We start from the raw sequence: 18,720 nt of genomic DNA on the forward strand, positions 1-18,720 counted from the left end.
TATGTCATTTGTCCTGTAGGACTGCCCACGTTCTGCATTTGATCGATTGCATCATGGTGCCATGTAATACATTCCCCCATCCTCAGTGTCTCCTGTGAGCTGGCGGCTGGCTCTAAGGCAGATTTCCGGAACTTGTTTTGTCGGTGCTAGCAGGCCTGTGGTTACGGTGCTCAGCAGTGTCCCTGGCCTGTACCCTCCAGATACCAGCAGCACCCTCTGATTAGGACAACTAAAACATGTCTCCAGAGGTTACTGAATGTCCCTGGGAGGCAGAATTGCCCTTGTTTGTAAACTACAGATCTAAAGACTTGATTGGAATCAAATCAAACTCTTTTGGGAAGCTTCATAGGTGGTGTACTTCCTGTTGCCGGACTCGGGAGACACGTAGTGTATAGCGCCACCGTGGTTGCCCTTTGGTTATGTTACAGTGGTTTGGCCTGATCCTTCCACTGTAAAGTTCTCTACCAGCCTTTCCCCTAAGGTTTTAGTAGACACTGATGTTTGGTACCCAGGTCTGTTATTTCATTATGTATCACACAATGGTGAATTTATGATTCTGTCATTCTTTATGCATTTATTATTTGTACCTTTTCTGTAAGGAAGAACTTTCCTCATCAACTATTTGGAATACAGTTTGTATTTGTATTAAGCAAGATATAATTCCATCCCTTTATGTATGGGCATTTATTTATTTATTTATTTATTTATATTTTAAAAAGATTTTGTTTATTTGAAGTGGTGGGGCTGGAGTGGGGAAGAGCAGAGGAAGAGGGAAAAGCAGACTCCCTGCTGAGTGCAGAGCCCAATGTGGGGCTTGAACTCACAACCCTGAGACCAAGAGTCACATGCTTAACCAACTGAGCCACCCAGGCACCCTTGTGTATGGATCTTTACGATAGTGAGTTGGTGTCCGGAAACTCCAAATATGGCCAATTACAGATTTATGAGAATTACCACTATGAGTTTTTTTATTTTAATGTGTTTGATGTGCTTTAGTTCTTGGAACTCGGCATTGCTTTTGGTGCTCAGATTGTCCCATCTTTGGCCAGTGGGAGCCCCTTACAGTTGGCTTTTTTTTTGACCTCACATGCCTAAGTTGTCTTTGGTAGCTTTCCAGTTTTCATCTATAACAACGTGTTCCAGGGTTATTATGTACCTTGTCTGACCCAGACGTGGAGTTGGCCATCTCTGCAAGGAGACCTGTGTATTGGACACTGGCTGTTGCTACACATTTCCGTCCTTTTACTTCAGCTCCTCCTGGAGGACTGCCATTGACCACTGGAGGGAGAGGACAGGAGGTGGACATACATTTCCCCAGTGACCAGAGCTAATGAAGGGGTGGTGTAAAGGGTAGGAAAGCCCATCCCTGTGGCTTCAGGTTGGGACAACTTCAAGGTCTAACTCAGACCCCAGAGTCCTGTGGGAACAGTCTGACCCTACTGTTGCATGGTTTTATCTGAAACTGCACTCTTGCTTGGCTGTTTTCTCTTTCCTGTTGTTTTCCTCACTTCCTTCCAGTTTATTCTGGGAGTAATCAGTCACTTGCATATGGCCCCTCATCTTATGGTCTGCTTCTGTGGAACCTGATCTGAGACGCTGCGGCTCCTTTGATGAGAAATGATGTTTATTTAGCAATGTGGTTGTTGCTACTGGGTTTTTATTGCTTCCAACCTTTTCAGAACTTTTTTTCCCTTTTATTTATTTATTTTATTTATTTATTTATTTTTTTTAAAGATTTTATTTATTTATTCGACAGAGATAGAGACAGCCAGCGAGAGAGGGAACACAAGCAGAGGGAGTGGGAGAGGAAGAAGCAGGCTCACAGCAGAAGAGCCTGATGTGGGGCTCGATCCCGTAACGCCGGGATCACACCCTGAGCCGAAGGCAGATGCCCAACCGCTGTGCCACCCAGGCGCCCTTTTTTTCCCTTTTAAATTTAAATAACTGATTATTATTTATTTAAATTCCAGTATAATTAATGTACAGTGCTATATTAGCAGGTATGCAATATAGTGATTCAGTAATTGTATGCATTACTCAATTCTCATCATGATGAGTATCCCCTTAATCCCCTTCACCTGTTTCACGCATCCCCGGCCTCCCCCTCCGCTGTGGCGACCACCCGTTTTTTTCTTTATAGTGAAGAGTCTGTTTGTCTCTTTTTTCCTTTGCTGGTTTGTTTTGTTTATTCAGTTCCACATATGTGTGAAATCATGTGGTATTTGTTTTCCTCTGACTTATTTCACTTAGTGTTATACTCTTTAGACCCATCTCTGGTGTTTAAATGGCAAGATTCCATTGTTTTATGGCTAATATTCCATTGTGTGTGTGTGTGTGTGTGTGTGTGTGTGTGTGTGTGTGTACATCACATCTTCTTTATCCATTCGTCTATTGATGGACACTTGGGCTGCTTCCACAGTTTGGTTATTGTAAATAATGCTGCAATAAACACAGGGGTACATGTTATCTTTTTTTTTTTTTTTAAAGACTTATTTATTTATTTATTTATTTATTTTAATTTTTTTTATTATTTTATTTATTCGACAGATAGAGACAGCCAGCGAGAGAGGGAACACAAGCAGGGGGAGTGGGAGAGGAAGAAGCAGGCTCACAGCAGAGGAGCCTGATGTGGGGCTCGATCCCATAACACCAGGATCACGCCCTGAGCCGAAGGCAGATGCTTAACCGCTGTGCCACCCAGGCGCCCCTAGACTTATTTATTTTTTATTTGAGAGAGAGAGCACCTGTGTGGTGGTGAGGAGGGGGAGAGGGAGAGAGAGAATCTCAAGCAGACTCCTTGCTGAGCGTGGAACCTGACATGGGGCTCGATCTCACCACCCTGAAATCATGACCTGAGTCGAAATCAAGAGTTGGACACTTAACTGACTGAGCCACCCAGGTGCCCCTGTGTGTATCTTTTTGAATTAGTGTTTTTGTATTCTTTGGTAAATACCTAGTAGTACAATGGCTGGACCACGTGGTAATTCTATTTAACTTTTTGATTAACCTCCATACTGTTTCCACAGTGGCTGCACCAGTTTGCATTCAAGCAATGGTGCACGAGTGTTCCTTTCTGTCTTTATCCTGTCCAACATTTGTTTGTGTATTTTTGATTTTAGCCATTCTGATAGGTGTGAGGTAATATCTCATTGTGGTTTTGATTTCCATTTCCCTGATGATTAGTGATGTTGAGCACCCTTTCATGTGTCTATTGACCATCTATATGTCTTCTTTGGGAAAATGTTCGTGTCTTCTGCCCATTTTTTAATTGAATTATGTGGGGTTTTGGGGTTGACTGGTAAAAGCTTTTTATATATTTTGGATACTAACCCTTTATTGGATGTCATTTGCAAATTTCTTCTTCCGTTCAATAGGTTGCCCTTTTTTGTTGTTGTCCCATGTTTCCTTCACTGTTGAGAAGGTTTTTATTGTGATGTAGTCCCTATGGATTAATATTGCTTTTGTTTCCCTTGCCTCAGGAGATTTATCTAGAAAAATGTTGCGATAGCCAATATCAGAGAAATTACTGTTTTCTCTTCTAGGATTTTTATCATTTCAGGCCTCGCATTTAGGTCTTTAACCCATTTTGAGTTTATTTTTGTGCATGGTGTTAGATAATGGTCCAGTTTCATTCTTTTGTATGTCGCTGTCCAATTTTCCAATACCATTTGTTGTTGTTGTTGTTTTTAAAGATTTTATTTTTTTGAGAGAGAGAGAACAGGAGAGAGAGTGAGCAGCGGGGAGGGGTCGAGGGAGAAGGAGAAGCAGGCTCCCTGGGATCATGACCTGAGCCAAAGGCAGGCATTTCACCGACTGAGCCACCAGGCGGCCCGCCCCCAACACCATTTGTTGAAGAGACTTTTTTCCATTGCATAGTCTTGCCTCCTTTGTCATAGATTAATTGACCATATAAACATGGGTTTATTTTGGGGTTTTCTGTTTTGTTCTTTTAATTTATGTGTCTATTTTTGTGCCGGTACCATACTATTTTGGTTCCTACAGCTTTATAGTATATCTTGAAATCTGGGATTGTAATACCTCCAGTTTTGTCCTTCTTTGTCAAGGTTGCTTTGGCTATTCAGGGCTTTTTTAGTTCCATATTAATTTAAGGATTATTTGTTCTAATTCTGTGAAAAATGCTGTTCGTATTTTGACAGAGATTGCATTAAATCTGTAGTTTGCTTTGGGTAATATGGACATTTTAACAGTATTTGTTCTTCCAATCCATGAGCATGGACTATCTCTCCATTTATTTATGTCATCTTTGATTCCTTTCATCAGTATTTTATAGTTTTCAAAATACAGATCTTTCACCTCTTTGGTTAAGTTTATTTTATTACTTTTGGTACAATTGTAAGTGAGATTAGTCTCTTAATTTATCTTTCTGATATTTCATTATTAGTGGATAGAAATGCAACAGATTTCTATATATAGATTTTTGTATCCTGCAACTTTACTGAATTCATTTATCAGTTCTAATAGCTTTTTAGGGGAGTCTTTGGGCTTTTCTCTTTAGGGTATCATGTCATTTGCAAATAGTAAAAGTTTTATTTCTTCCTTACCAATTTGAATGCCTCTTATTTCTTTTTCTTGTCTGATTGCTGTGGCTAGAAATTATAGTACTATGTTGAATAAAAGTGGTGAGAGTGGACATCTAGTCTTGTACCTGATCTTAAGGGAATAGCTCTCAGCTTTTCACCATTGAATATTATCTTAACTCTGGGTTTTTCATACAAGGGCTTTATTATGTTGAGGTACCTTCCCTCTAAAACCTACATTGTTGAGGTTTTTTTTTTTTGTGTTTGTTTGTTTTTGGTGAATGGATGTTGTACTTTTTTTCTTTTTTAAAGAGAAGAATATATCGTATATTGTTTTGGCATTCGTAATTCAAATGTAAGATTATAGGATATTTATCTTCTTTGATTTTGTATTTTTATCTCTTTTCTCTTATACTAAACAGCCTATCTTTTTATTTTTTAGAGCAGTTTTGGGTCACGGTAAACTTAAGCAGAAAGTACAGATTTGTTATATACTCACTGCCCATGTGCATGTACAACCTCCCTTGCTATCAGCAACCCCCACCCCCCGCCACTAAAGGGATGCATTTGTTACAGTCAATGAGCCCACACCAAAGTTCCTAGTTTATATTGGAGTTCACTGTTGGTGTTTTATGTTCTAAGGGTTTGGACAAATATATAATGACATATATCTGCCTTTATAGTATCTTACAGAGTAGTTTCACTGCCATAAAATTCCTTTTTGTTTTCTTTGTTATTTTGCTTGTTCTGTTTTTTAAGTGATATTGTTTACAAAACTGTATTTTTATGTTTGTTGGCTTTGTTTCCAGCCACAGAGTTGCCAAGTAAGCTTTCTTGTTACCCTAAATAATTTCCCTGTAGATTATTTTGTTTTTTTATATAGACACAGTTATACTGCCTAAATACATAATTTTTGACCAATGAACTCTTTAAAGTCTGTTTTTCAATTTCTAATCGTAAAATTTAAATCCTAATTAATCTTTTTGTTTCTGATTACCGCCTTAATTTCTAACTTGATTGCACTGTTTTTAGAGAACATGACCTGTATGATGGTTTCCTTTGAGATATTTTATAATTGCTTTACAGCTTGGCACATGGTCAACTTTTGTAAATGTTTCCACATGTGCTTAAGAGGAATATGTCTTCAGGGCGTCTGAGAGGTGTAGTCGTTAAGCATCTAACTGTGCGTTTCAGTTCAGGTCGTGATCTCAGGCGTGTGGGATCAAGCCCCAAGTCAGACTCTGCACTTGGTGTGGAGTCTGCTTGAGATTCTCTCCCCCTCTCCCTTTGCCCCTTTCACTCATGCTTTCTCTCTCTTTAACATAAATAAATAAATCTTTAAAAAAAAAAAAGAAAAGAAGAATATGTTTTCACTAATTTAGGGAACACTGGCCTTCTAAAAATTTTTTTTAAAATTTATTTTTGTTTAATCATGTTCAGTTGATCACTGGCCTTTTTATATTTGTCTGCTAAATCAAGTTTTCGGTTGTATTGCTAAATATTCTGTATATTCACTAATATTTTGCCAGGATTGACCCACTGATAGTTGAGTGAGATGCACTGAAATCTTTATTTTTTTAGACTTCTCAGTTCTTGGTGGACGTGTGTGTGTGTGTTTGTTTTTATTTATAAAATTCAGTTATTTTGAATAGTTTGAAACATCCAGCTCATTATAAAAAACAGTCTAACAGTTGACCAAGTACTATTGTATATGTTTCTAAAATAGTAGCTCTGTGTCTCTGAATCTCTTTTGTGGGGCTTTTTGTTTTATTTCTTCATTAAAAAACCCAAACTTCTATTAAGATATATATTGCTTTCTGTATTTGGGGTTCTTTATATGTGTGTGAACCCTTACAAGGTCTGAGCCTCTTGTCCTCTTATGCTGACCGCCTGTCACTCTAATGATTTTCTTAAAGTGTATTTTTCTGATGCGAATATAGAACTGAACTTTTTTTTTTTTAACATTTGGCAGGTGTGTCTTTTGACTTGTGACCTTTATGTGGCTTTTTATTTTAGGCGTGTGTCTTGGAAACTGCATACAACTGTATGTTTTAAAAATGCAGCTGGATAGTCTATGTTAGCTAATAGCCAGGTGGAGTGTACTTGTATCTATTATATTAGTTTACTTGGACTTGCTTGGGACACTTGTTCCATTTTTCCTATGCTTTTTTCTTTTTTCCTTCCTTTTAGAAATATTGAATAATTGGTTGTTTATTTGCTTATGTATCACATTTTCGCCTCTACTAGTTTAAAAGCTATGAAGTCTATTTCTGTTTTTGTTTTTAGTGGTTGTCCTTGTAATCGCTATCATGCATGCGTGACATTATGTAGTTATTTTTTACTCTAAGTTCCCTTTTGAGCAATGCTGTGATCCTAGAGCAGAGGCTGCAATCACATTTCTCCCAACTCCCTTGTTATTGTTGTCCTTTGTAGAACACCATTTTAGTTCTTTTTTTAATCTTACAAAGTAGGTATTATTATTGTTTTGACTTTATAAAGATCATGTTTATTTAGATTTATCAATTTCTTGGCTTTCCTTTTTATATTGCATCTTAGATCTTTATATCATTTTCTTTCTTTTTCATTGAAGTATAATTAACATACAGTGTTATGTTAGCTTCAGGTGTACAATGGATTGATTCAGCAATTCTTTTTTTCTTCTAGGATTTTTATTTATCTGAGAGGAAAGAGAGAGAGCACGAGTGGGGGTGGGGTGGCAGGGGCAGAAGGAGAGGGAGAAGCAGACTCCCCACTGATCAGGGATCCTGCCGCAGGGCTTGATCCCAGGACCCTGAGATCATGACCTGAGTCAAAGGCAGATGCTTAACTGCCTGAACCCCCCAGATGCCCCTGGTGCAGCTGTTCTGTACATCACTCAGTGCTTATCATGATAAGTGGACTCTTGACCTCCTTCACCTATTTCACATGTTCCCCCACCTACCTCCCCTTTGGCAACCAGCAGTTTTTTCTCTGTATATAAGTGTCTGGGTTTGGTTTTTTTTTTTTTTGGGGGGGGGTCTCTTTTTAATTTGTTTATTTGAATGTTTTGTTTCTTAAATTCCACATATGAGTGAAATCATATGGTATTTGTCTTTCTTGGATTTACTCATTTCGATTAGCATAATACTGTCTAGATCCATCCATATTGTTGCAAATGGCAAGACTTCATTCTTTTTAATATTGAGTGATATTCTATTGTATATATAACCACATCTTCTTTATCCATTCCTTTCTCACCTCACACTTGGGCTGCTTCCATAGTTTGGCTCTTGTAAATAATGCTGCTGTAAGCTTAAGGGTTGCATGTATCTTTTTGATTAGTATTTTCCTATTCTTTGGGTAAATACTCAGTTGTGGAATCACTGGAGCATGTGGTAATTCTATTTTCCATTTTTTGAGGGACTTCCACACTGTTTTCCACAGTGGCTGCACCGGGTTGCATTCCCACCAACAGTGCACGGGGCTCCTTTCTCTCCACATCCTCCCCAACACTTATTGTTTCCTGTGCTTTTGATTAACATCATTTTCTGTCTTTCGTAACTACAGACGTTCCTGCTGCAACGTGACGTGTGCCTTCCTGAAGACGCCGTGCACTGAAAATAATAGGCCTTATAGGAAAGATAGGGTAAAGGGCAATGATGCCATATCTGTGCTACTCTGTAACTAGAACACTAACACAAACGGGAACAACCCTGATGAAATGGAGTGCCAGCGAAGTGAAATCTCTGTTGGCATTGACACCCAGCATCAAGCCTCAGCCTTGCTCTCCTCTTTGACATGAGCTTCCTGGAGGGCCTTTGCTTCTAATGGAGGCCAGCCTCCTCTCGCACGTGTGCCGTGGTGATGGGAGGGACCTATTCGGGGCTGATGGAGTGACTCACGTCTCCTCTGCACTTCACTCTGGGGTTTTGCCCCTCATTCCCAGAAACTTTGTCATTCCCAAACTCCAGTCTTTTCTTCTTCCTCCCTGTTGCTTTCTACTGGGTTCTGTTTCCTTGCAGTACAACTCGGTATGTGGCCTTAGGGGAAAAGCTGGGGGAACATGGGGTCATCTCTGTGCTTCCCTTCTTCCAAGGATTATAGCTTCTTGGCTTCTGTCCAAGTTGGTTTGTTCCCAGGGCCTTTAAACAGTTATATATTTTGTTCAGTTTTTGTAGCTGTTTTCAGTGGGACGATGAGTCCATTTAAAGTTTCTCTGTCACAGGTCATGGAAATGCTGGGTTAATTTTATAGAGTTTCATTGTTCTTTCATTTCTTTAGGATTCATTTTTTTATCTGTTTACATATTTATATTTAGCTACTTTATATTCTTCATTTAAATTTTTTTAAAATTCTTGCATCTGAAGTCTGTGGAGGGTGTAACACTATTACTTGTTTCTGCTGTCTGTCATTCATGCTGACCTTGCTTCCTGGTCCATTTGGTGATATTTTTTATTTTGAATTTATATCTGACTGACCTTAATCCACCATTTCCTGGCTGGGGTTTTGTGAGATAATGAAGCCCTATAGAAAATGAATTGGACTATTTTTTTAGTTCTCCCAAGGGTGGCATATAGCTAGTGCCCTTCTGAACGTATAGGGGATAAATTCTATGGCAGGATGTCGGTAGGGCTGAAATTCTCTTCCAGTTCAGACGGGTTGCCCGATCTGTGGGGCCAGATGAGGGTTGCTTGTGTCATTACCCCTGCTTTCCCAGAAGCCCAGGACACCCCCAGTCTGGGCTCACTTCAGCCCTCTTTGAGGAGGGCAGTCTAGTAGGAACCCTCCTGTAGCTCCCTGCCGTGTAGTAAGCCCGCGGCTCCGGGCCCTTCTCCCAGCCTTGCTCGATCACGACCCCACGAGGTAACGTCTCGGTTCTTAGTCTGGAACACAGAGGTGACGCACAAGCCGGTGAGTGCTGTCATGAGGCGTAAAGCTCTTGGACCACGTCCAGCATGTGGCTGTTTCTCAGGAGTGCTCTCTGTATCTGGCCATTTTGCAGGACGGCATGTCCTGTTTCATGATTTAATTTTACTGTCAAGCCTTTTTTTTAGTAACCTGCTTCTAACAATGAACTTGCTTAGTCTCTCACAGTTCCCTTTTGACCCTCTCCTGCTTTTCTTGGTCTGCTTTGACTTAATTAATGACTTTTGTTGTTGCTGCAAATCTATTTCAGAAGGAGTATTTCCACCCAGTTTCTGGCATCTTCGTTCCACTTACTTCGAGCAGCAAAATTCTTCACTGAGTCCATACTGGTCCTGTCTTACTGTTACCGTGGGGGGGGTCTGAAAGGAAAGGCTGTGGTTTTAAAATAATAAATGTTTCTTAGTTTAAAAGAAATGCATGCTCATCCTGGAAATTTTTTTTTAAATGTTTAAAGTATAGTGAAGAGAATTAAAATCACTGTCAGCTGTTGAGAGATCGCCACAATTACTATTACTGTTTTGGTGTTCCTTCTCCCCAGGTGTGTTATTGTGTTGGAGTTGAGCTCACCTGGGATACACACATACACAGCCTTCTTTTTTAACATACAATATCATGAACCTCTTTTGTCATTGAAACTCTTCGTAGGCATTTTTAATATCTGTAGTACAGTGCATCATGTGACTGTTGCATGCTTAGTCTTTTTCTTATGACTGGATGTTTTATAATTTTTTGTTGTTGTAGAGGGGCTTACAACAAACACCTTTGTGAAAACAGGTTACAGATCAAATCAATAAATAGAATTTTGTAGGGCTTTCTTGACACATTGCTTTCTGAGAGATTATATACTGACACCACCAGCAGGGGACGGCCGCTGCTTCTGGGAGCTCCTCCACACATCTAGGGCTTGTTCTTGGCCCGGCTGTCCTCTCTGGGACGCGCGGCCACACGGGCTCCGGCGGTAACCACCCTCGTTTCTGCTGCCTTTTGACATCCTCTTTGTTTTTATGTTTCTTGTAAGAAGTAGAGATGAGGTACAGTAGTAGGCATTGGCTCCAAGTCACGGCCCTGTCTTCCCGGGCGTCCCTGACGTCTTGGGAACTTCGTTACCCACAAGAATGGAAACATACTTTAGGGTACTGAAAAATGAAAAGTCACTGTGAGAAAAGCACTATGCACAGACACCAGAATCTACTTAACAAGAACAAAAATCTAGCTAACAGAATCTCCTTAATAAGATGTGGGGGCTGAGGGACAGGGGAGTGAGCAGTGAGGAGCCGAGAAGGAGCCCATATGAGATGTGGGCTCTGCTGAAGTCCTCCCTGGGTCACTGTCCAGGCTCTGCAGACCTTTGCCAGGGTACTGAAGGAGAGAATCCCAAGCGGGGTCCGCCTGGACTCCCGGGTTCAGAAGAGTGTCTGTGGTCCAGGGCTGGCCCCCGTTCCTCCCTGTCCTGCTGGCCTGAGGTCTCTGCAGAGGCAAGTGGGGCAGTCTCACCAGGCAGCCACACGATACCTTTTCTCAAGGAGGCGCTGAGCCCTGAACCAGGGGAGCGGAGCCTGCTGGCCCTGGTCTCTGGGGTCAAGGGGGACTTTGATGTTCCTAGAACATCTAGACCAGCGGCCCCTGGTGGAGGGAGAGGTGTCCCCAGCCAAGGGCGCAGTGCTTGGTGCAGCTCCCGCCCTGACCCTTGCGCAGTGAGAGGGGAGGAGGGGCCTCCAGTGCTGGCTCAGTCCTCAGTCGTGATCTGACCATGATTGGAGGGAGTCCCTCGTGAAACTGTGTTCTTAGCCACATGCCCTTCCCTGGCTAGGTCCCTGAAGGCCTGTGCGGTTGGGGCTGGGACCGTGTCTGTTGTTTGGGTAAGACCTGTGTGATGCAGGCTTCACGTGCACCACACCTCTAATTTGGTGGCCATGTGTCCTTGTAGGTGGTAACGTGGACCTGGAAAGCCAAGCCGAGGGGAAGAAGGAGGCGGAAGCTGATGATGTGATGAGGAGTGGCCCCCGACCCATCGTCCCATACAGCTCCATGTTCTGTTTAAGCCCCACCAACCTGTGAGTCTCCTTCGCCTGCCCATGCCGTGTGCCTGTCCCGTGTCTGTGGCCACGGTCTGTGTGCACGGTCGCAGTGTGTGCTAGACGTGACCTGGCAGGCGCCGAGTCCATGTACTTTTCATGATCACCACAGCAGTCTGTCAGCACATACTGTTGTTACCTCACCCACAGATGGACGCGAACCCACAGGGAAGGTCCGTGGCCTGTCCACAGACACACAGACAGTCAGCCCCAGAGCTGCTACCCCCACTGCAGTGACCGTTCATCGCCGCACACACACACCCAGTTTGTGTCCCTCACGTGTCCACCGTCCTTTGTGCCCACTGTCCACGCATGCATGTGTGTGTGCTCCATGTTCACACACATGTCTGCCCATCTTTCTCCCCTCTGTTTATCATGAGGTCACCAGCATTTTTCATCCACTCATCAGTCCAGTCGCTGCATTAGGTCACCCGGTACTTATACACTAACAGCATTTTAGGTGCTGGGAATACGGGATAATGAGCAGAACAAACAAGGACCCTGTCCTTGATAAGCTTCTGTGCAAGTAGGAGAGACAGAGAGCAAACCAGACAAGTAAGTAAGGGGCCTAAGACATCCCATGGAGGGAAGTACAAAGGAAGCACAGAGCTGCTGGGGGTGCTAATGTTAGGGTGGGAAGGTCAGGTTGGGTCTCAGTGGGAGGTGAGACTGGTGAGGAAGGGGAGGGAGACCATCCCTGGCAGAGGCAACAGGTGAAGTGGAGTGGAAGCAATAAAAGCCAGTGTGGTGGAACAGGGCGGGGGTGGGGCAGAGGGCAGCAAGATCCGATGGAGTCAGGCTGCACCCTTTGTCCCCATCCCTCCAAGCGTGCAGTGCCTCTACCCAGCCTCCACTATCCACTGTCGCCCCTTCTCTTCACGCTTTCACTCAGCACATGCTTCCTGGGAGCTTACTCTGCTCTGCTGGGAGTGTGGGCAGGGAAGGTAGAGAGGTTCTCTGTCTGGGAGCAGGTGGGGAAGGTCGGAGAGCCTTCCTGGAGGAAGTAAGTGATCTCAGTTGAATCCTAAAGGTGAATGAGCACTAAGGGGAAGAGAGAGGAACAAGCATTCTTTGTGGAAAGAAGAGAAATCACAATGGTCCAGAAGTGAGGGCATCAGGCTCAGAACAGCTGAAGACAGAACCGAGTGGAAAAGCACAGAGGCCAGTGGGCTGCTGCGTGCCCTACGGAGAGGCCACAACTTACATGCAAAGTGCTGCAAAGAGCAGAGAGGTGGCAGGCAGCTGGGGGGCAGTGGGCACACAGTCAGGCTGCACTAGTGCTGCAAAGAGCAGAGAGGGGGCAGGCAGCTGGGGGGCAGTGGGCACACAGTCAGGCTGCACTTCAGCACAGCCCTTGGACAGAGCTTATGCAGTCAAGGTTTGCAGGAAGAGACAGTGGAGATCTGATGACGGTGGTCGTGTGGGGAGGTTTGGGAGTGAAATGCTTGGGAAGGCACTCTGGAGAGAATCTACAGAACTTGATAAATTAGATGTGGAAGGGGAAGGAGATGTCAGGGATGACACCCAGAGTTTCTGCAAGATAGTTGGGGCCCCACTGAGCTGGGGGCAGGTGAGTGCAGATCTTGCAGAGCAGGGACAAATAGTAGATGTGTCCTGGCTGGTGGACTCAGGGACATGGGCCAGGGGGAGAGCTGAGTGAGGGCAGATACTCAGTCCTGAGATGCAGAAGGAAAGAGGCAGAGATGGAGTGTCCTTGAGGAGGGAGGAGAGAGGTGTCTGTACAGTGGCAGGCATGCCAGGGGGTCACCAGAGGGCCCGGGAAGGGGGACTACTGTGGTCGGTGTGGAGTCCAGAGTATGGCGGTGGTCATGGCGAAGAGGAGAGCACAGTAGTCCCTTCAAGGCAGAGAGAGTAGTGGGTGGGCGTGGCTGGGAGGTGGCAGGTCCCTTCAGACCTAAGGCCCTGAGAATAGGGAGGTGGCAGTGAGAGAGAGAGGGGCCGGTGGCAGAGGCGAGACACAGGTCTGTCCCCGCCTCCCCTGTGTGCAGGCTCTGTGGTTGTTCCCCCTTACCCCTGAGACCAGCTTCACTGTCCCCCGAGTCTTCCCGGATCCCAGATCTCCTGGTCACTGCCTGCTGCTGTGTTGTAGCACTTGTCAGCATCCGAGAGTCCCCTGTTGGTGTCTGCCCGCACTGTTCACCACCGGGCCCAGGGCTCCAGCACGTGCCCGAACAGAACAGATTAGTGGTCAGTAATGCTGCCTAGTGTGGCAGGGGGCAGGGGACACACACAGCCCTGGGGGCTCAGACACGCCCGGGCCAGCACAGACCCAGAGAGGTTTCCTGAGTTCTCCAGAGACGCCTGCTGTCCACAGGAGTGCGGGTTTCATTCAGCCTCGTCCTCTCTGAGCAGCAACCTCGGCCCCCCTCCCCGCCCCTTTGTCAATCTGTAGGGGGCACAGCAGTCCGCACATAGGAGGTGAATGTGCGGTGGGTTTCTGCAGCCTTCCCACCCTCTTCCTGGGACACCCTCTCAAGAATCTGAGGCACCAGCCATCACCTGGCCGCTGTCTCCCAAACACAGGGACACTTAGCAGAACTTGGTTCTGGCGTGACACCTTCCACAGGGAGAGGCCAAGCATGCGCTCCGGTGAGGGGACCCGCCCGGCTCAGCGCTGGGCCTCGGGCCGCCTGTGCTTTCCTCCGCAGGCTCCGCCGCTTCTGCCATTACATCGTGACCATGCGGTACTTTGAGATGGTCATTCTTGTGGTCATCGCCCTGAGCAGCATTGCCCTGGCCGCCGAGGATCCAGTGCGGACAGACTCGCCCAGGAACAACGTGAGCACGGCCCTCGGGCTGCAGAGGGGCTGGGCCGTGCCAGGGTCCTGTCTGCTCCCTCTAGGGGTGTGGGGATGCAGGCCTGGGGGCGCCTCCTGACCCAGCCCTGAGTTACAGACAGGAAGAGGGGGCATGTGCCCAGGGCCGGAGCTGCTGCCAGAGGGGCTTGTCCCACAGGCACACTTGCCAAGGAGTTGTCTGTTCAGAGGCCTGCAGGAGAAGCATGACGCTGCTGAAATTGTGCGGGCTCAAGCTGTCGGCCCAGCTTTTGACAGTAACCTTCCTGTTGATTCTAGGTTCTGAAGTACATGGACTACATTTTCACAGGGGTCTTCACCTTTGAGATGGTGATAAAGGTGAGATACGTGGTTGCCCTGGTGGCCCAGTGCTTCCTTCATCCACACTCACGGCTGACACAGGCTGGGGCCTGTAGCCTCTGATGAGGGCGCCTGGTGGGTGTGCCCTGGGTGTGTGCTCGGTGAGAGAATGCGTGCACACGAGTGTGCTGACGTGTGCTGTGGAGGCAGAGGCCAGTTCACCGAAGATTCACCACAGCCTTATGCCAGCTTTGGGAGAACTTCCCAGTGCCATTCCTGTCTCCACTGCACCGCTAACCAAGGCTTACAGACTTGGGGTAATGTGCATGTGTGGGCTCAGCCCACCCCCAGGGCTGTCTGTGACGTCAGGCAGGGAAGAAGGAGGGCCCCAACACCCGAACATCGTGGTGAGTGGGTGTGGAAGACTTTTGTTTAGAAGAGCTCTAGTGCTGCCTGTTCGGTGAAGGGCTGACCATTTTCGTGGTGGTCCACTCTGTCCGGATGCTGACAGGCATCGCTCCTCATCAGTGTCTGACAAGTGGCTGTGTGTGTGCACACACGGCTGCCGTCTTCGCCTACAGCGCAGCTGGGGGTGTGCCTGTGGCTTGCTGACTTTCCTGTGTGTGTATCTGCATATCACCTCCGCTCCCTCACTTCCTCTTACAAACTCATGGGAGAGACATTTTTCTTGTCACCCCGTTTTATAGACATGGAAGCTGAGGCTTGGAGACATTAAGGTGCTTGCCAGAAATCACCGCTTTAGGAATGGCAGAGCCGGGTCCTTGGGAACCCCACCAGCTCTCCCTCCTGCTGCAGACAGCTCACCCTCTGAGGGTCTGGGCACGGCAGCAGTCTCCTGGAGTGGTGTATGCCTGCAGCCCAGCAAGGGGAGGGGGGTCTCCAGGGGGGTTGGGAGCCCAGGCAAGATCTCAGCCAGTCCTGACCCTGTAGGGGTACTTGGATCAATGGCATCGAGATTCAAAGGCCCACAGAGGCCCTCAGAGGGCGTGACCTGAGTGGCGCCCTCCCCCCACCCCGTGAGTCTAGGGCCCGGCCCTGCCTTTCTTTCTGAAACATTCAGCATCTAATACGTGTCTCTCCCCTGAAGATGATTGATTTGGGACTGCTGCTGCACCCTGGGGCCTACTTCCGGGACCTGTGGAACATTCTGGACTTCATCGTGGTCAGTGGGGCCCTGGTGGCATTTGCCTTCTCGTAAGTACCATGTCTTCTCTGGGTCTGGCTGGGCTGCAGTCCCAGAGCTGTGGTGGGAGTGGGGGTAAGGGAAGGAGGGGACCCCACTGGCCTCCATGGGCTGTGTGTAGCCCCCCTCCTGTGTGGGTTTGAGAGCATCTCAAGGCCCACTTGTCCCTGCCATGGCTTGTGGTTCTGACGTTGGGCGGGCAGGCTTCTGGTTTGTGTGGTGCCTGCCGGTAGGGTCTTTCAGAACAGCTTACGTGCCTGACCTCGGCTGCACGGCTTGGTCAGCGAGAGCTGGTGGGTGCTGGTGGGTATCCTCCCCTGTCGGAGCGTTAGACCTCTGGTTTCTCGGACTTCCTAGTGGGCGACACTCAGCTCCCTTGTGGCTGGGCCTGGATTGACTCCCTCAGACCCTGCATGGTGGTGGGCATGGGACAGGTGTGGGGGGCCTGGGTGGAGCTACGGAGGACACCCAGAGATCAGTAAGGTCGGAGGGCCGGTGTTCTTCTCTGAGCACTCGGGGAGGGCGAGGCTCCCTCACTGACTCTCTTCTCTTTGTCTCTTTGTTGCTGGACTCTCGGTAGGAGCTTCATGGGGTAATGCCTTCCCTCTGCCCCTCGCACTGCCCCACATCACAGCACAGCATGGCCGCTCCTGGGCCAGCTCCCCACCACGCCTCACCTCTGCTCATCCTCCTTCCCTGTCCAGAGTGCATGCTGCCAGAAGCTGTGTCCCCAGGCCATGTGTTGCTGCCTCACCTCTGGGGGCTGGGTTGGGGGCTGGGGCTGGGGCTGGGGCAAGGCCAGCCCTTGGCGACTAAGTGCCGGAAGCTGGGAATGTGGGCCCTGAGGGCAGGGAGGGCTCTGGGTGGGGGCTGCTGTAACCATGACTGCCTGGATGTTGGACATCCTGAGGTACCTTCCCACATCTGTTCTCTGGCAACGGGTCTTTCTTTCTTCTCTGTTCTCATAACTGGCTCCCTGCAATGAGCAGCGTCTTCGCTGGGGGTCTTCCCCAGTTTTCTTTGTATGTGAAGTGTCAGTGAGGGGCTTGCAAGTAAGACAGGGGAAGGGGTACAGTCCAGCCAGGTGGCCTCGGAGCAAGAGAAAGGCTGTGAGCTGGTAAGTGTGAAATGAGGCCTCCAGACACAGAACACAGACCACCTTGAGGCCTGTCCCTGCAGAGAGCCCTCCCCTAGAAAACCGGAGGAGTGCTCCTCCCTTCTGCACCCCTCAGGTGTCTGCCCACCCACCCTGCCTCCCGTTCTCTCTGGACTGGTCTCAGCAGGGCTGCTGGAGGAACCTGGTTTGGGGGCGGGTGTCCGGAACCCTGGGGTGATGGAGACACCTGGCACGGTGGTCTGGAGGCTGGGTGTTTCAGAGGGAATTCCATCTGGTTCTGGAATGTAGGCCCTGGCTGGGTCTTGGGGCAGATGTAAGGGACTGGGGATCCCCAGCTCTCTTTAACCCACAGATCCTACCTGGGCCTCATAACTCACTTTCCCTAGAGCTTAGCAGGAGCCCAAAGAAGACTAGAGGCCCTGCCCCCTCTCCCCATGTGCAGGCTCCTTGGGAACTTGGAGGGAGGTGACCTCTGAGCAGGATGGAATGGGACCCCCAGTCCCGAGTCCTCAGCCACTGCTGAGGGTGGGTGTGGCCTTGCTTCTAAGAATTGCCTCCTTAGGCAGTCTACGGGGGTCACCCCCACCCCCGATAGCTGCCCTGGCTGTGGGTTGGTGAGAAGGCCAGCCCCCAGAGTCTGACAATGACTGGGCCCCTGGCAGCCTGAGGGAGCCACCTGGGCCTGCTCTGCCTTCCTTTGTGAGGGGCCCCGATCTGGGCCCACTGGTCCTGGATTTCCCAGCTTGCATCTGGTGCCTGGAATTTTCTTTTCCTGACTCCCTGTCTTATTCCCCCAATCCGGGTTTTCTTGTCTGCTGCTCTCTTTGTCTCTCTGTGGGCTCTTTCCCCCTCCCTCCCTCTCTCCCTCTCTGTTTCTTTCTCTTTCCTTTGATATTTCTTTCTTTCTTCCTTTGTCCACCCCTTGCATTGCATTGTCCCTTACATCACCTCAGTATTCATCTAACTTTTTCTCTTTCTTACTCTCCTTCACTCCTTCCTTTCCTGCATGCCTGTCATCCCTCTCCTCCTCTCCCTCTCAATCCGTTTTACATCATCTGGAGGAGTGTGGAAGCAGCTGAGCAAGGACAGGCAGGGAGATCCAGACATGTTCCCCTTACCTCCCTCTACCAGGACTGAAAAGCAAGAGGAACCAGCCCTTCCAGAAGGCTCTTGCACTAATGGCTTGTAGGCTTTCATGTGCTCGCCCTGAGCGAGGTCTGCAGTCCTGGGGCCAGCCCCCTCCTCTCCTCTTTATTCCCATTGTTGGTCTCAACGTGGCGGCCAGATGAAGCTGGTTTGGGGTGGGTGTTAGAGGACGACTAGCATAGAAATGGTTGACGGTCTGTGAGAAGGCGTTCTTCCCATCTGGGAGCCCAGCTTTCCCTGTACATCAGGTGCTGCTGACCTGGTGCTGGCCTTTGTCTGCTCAGATGAGGCCTTGGTCATGCAACCCACAGGAGGAGGTGTGGCGGCCTGTGGTGCTTGCAGGGCAGAGGCCTCCCTGTTCCCAGGTCTTCCATCCTGGGGCCTAAGATACCAGGCATGGGGGAGTGCAGCCCAGTAGGCTTTGTGGGAACTGGGCACAGGTGTGCATCCTGCCTGTCTGCATGTGTGGCTTCTCCCTTCTAGAGGATCCAAAGGGAAAGACATCAACACCATCAAGTCCCTGAGAGTCTTGCGTGTCCTGCGGCCCCTCAAGACCATAAAACGGCTGCCTAAGCTCAAGGTGAGAGCCTGGAGTTGGGGCTTGAGCAGTGTGCAGGGC

General features: G+C 47.9%; 1 protein-coding gene across 1 annotated transcript in view; it reads left to right on the plus strand.

The window, feature by feature from the left end:
* CACNA1B (calcium voltage-gated channel subunit alpha1 B) overlaps positions 1–18,720 on the plus strand; it is a gene marked incomplete at its 5' end in the record, with an annotated part of 170,645 nt that overhangs the window by 100,194 nt on the left and 51,731 nt on the right. The window contains 5 exons of the mRNA XM_034663768.1: positions 11,371–11,497; positions 14,188–14,317; positions 14,614–14,673; positions 15,743–15,849; positions 18,585–18,694. Of these exons, the coding sequence (XP_034519659.1) occupies positions 11,371–11,497; positions 14,188–14,317; positions 14,614–14,673; positions 15,743–15,849; positions 18,585–18,694 (534 nt within the window). The remainder of the gene's footprint in view (positions 1–11,370; positions 11,498–14,187; positions 14,318–14,613; positions 14,674–15,742; positions 15,850–18,584; positions 18,695–18,720) is intronic.

Source organism: Ailuropoda melanoleuca, chromosome 7 (assembly GCF_002007445.2).
Source record: "Ailuropoda melanoleuca isolate Jingjing chromosome 7, ASM200744v2, whole genome shotgun sequence".
NCBI classification, from domain to species: domain Eukaryota; kingdom Metazoa; phylum Chordata; class Mammalia; order Carnivora; family Ursidae; genus Ailuropoda; species Ailuropoda melanoleuca.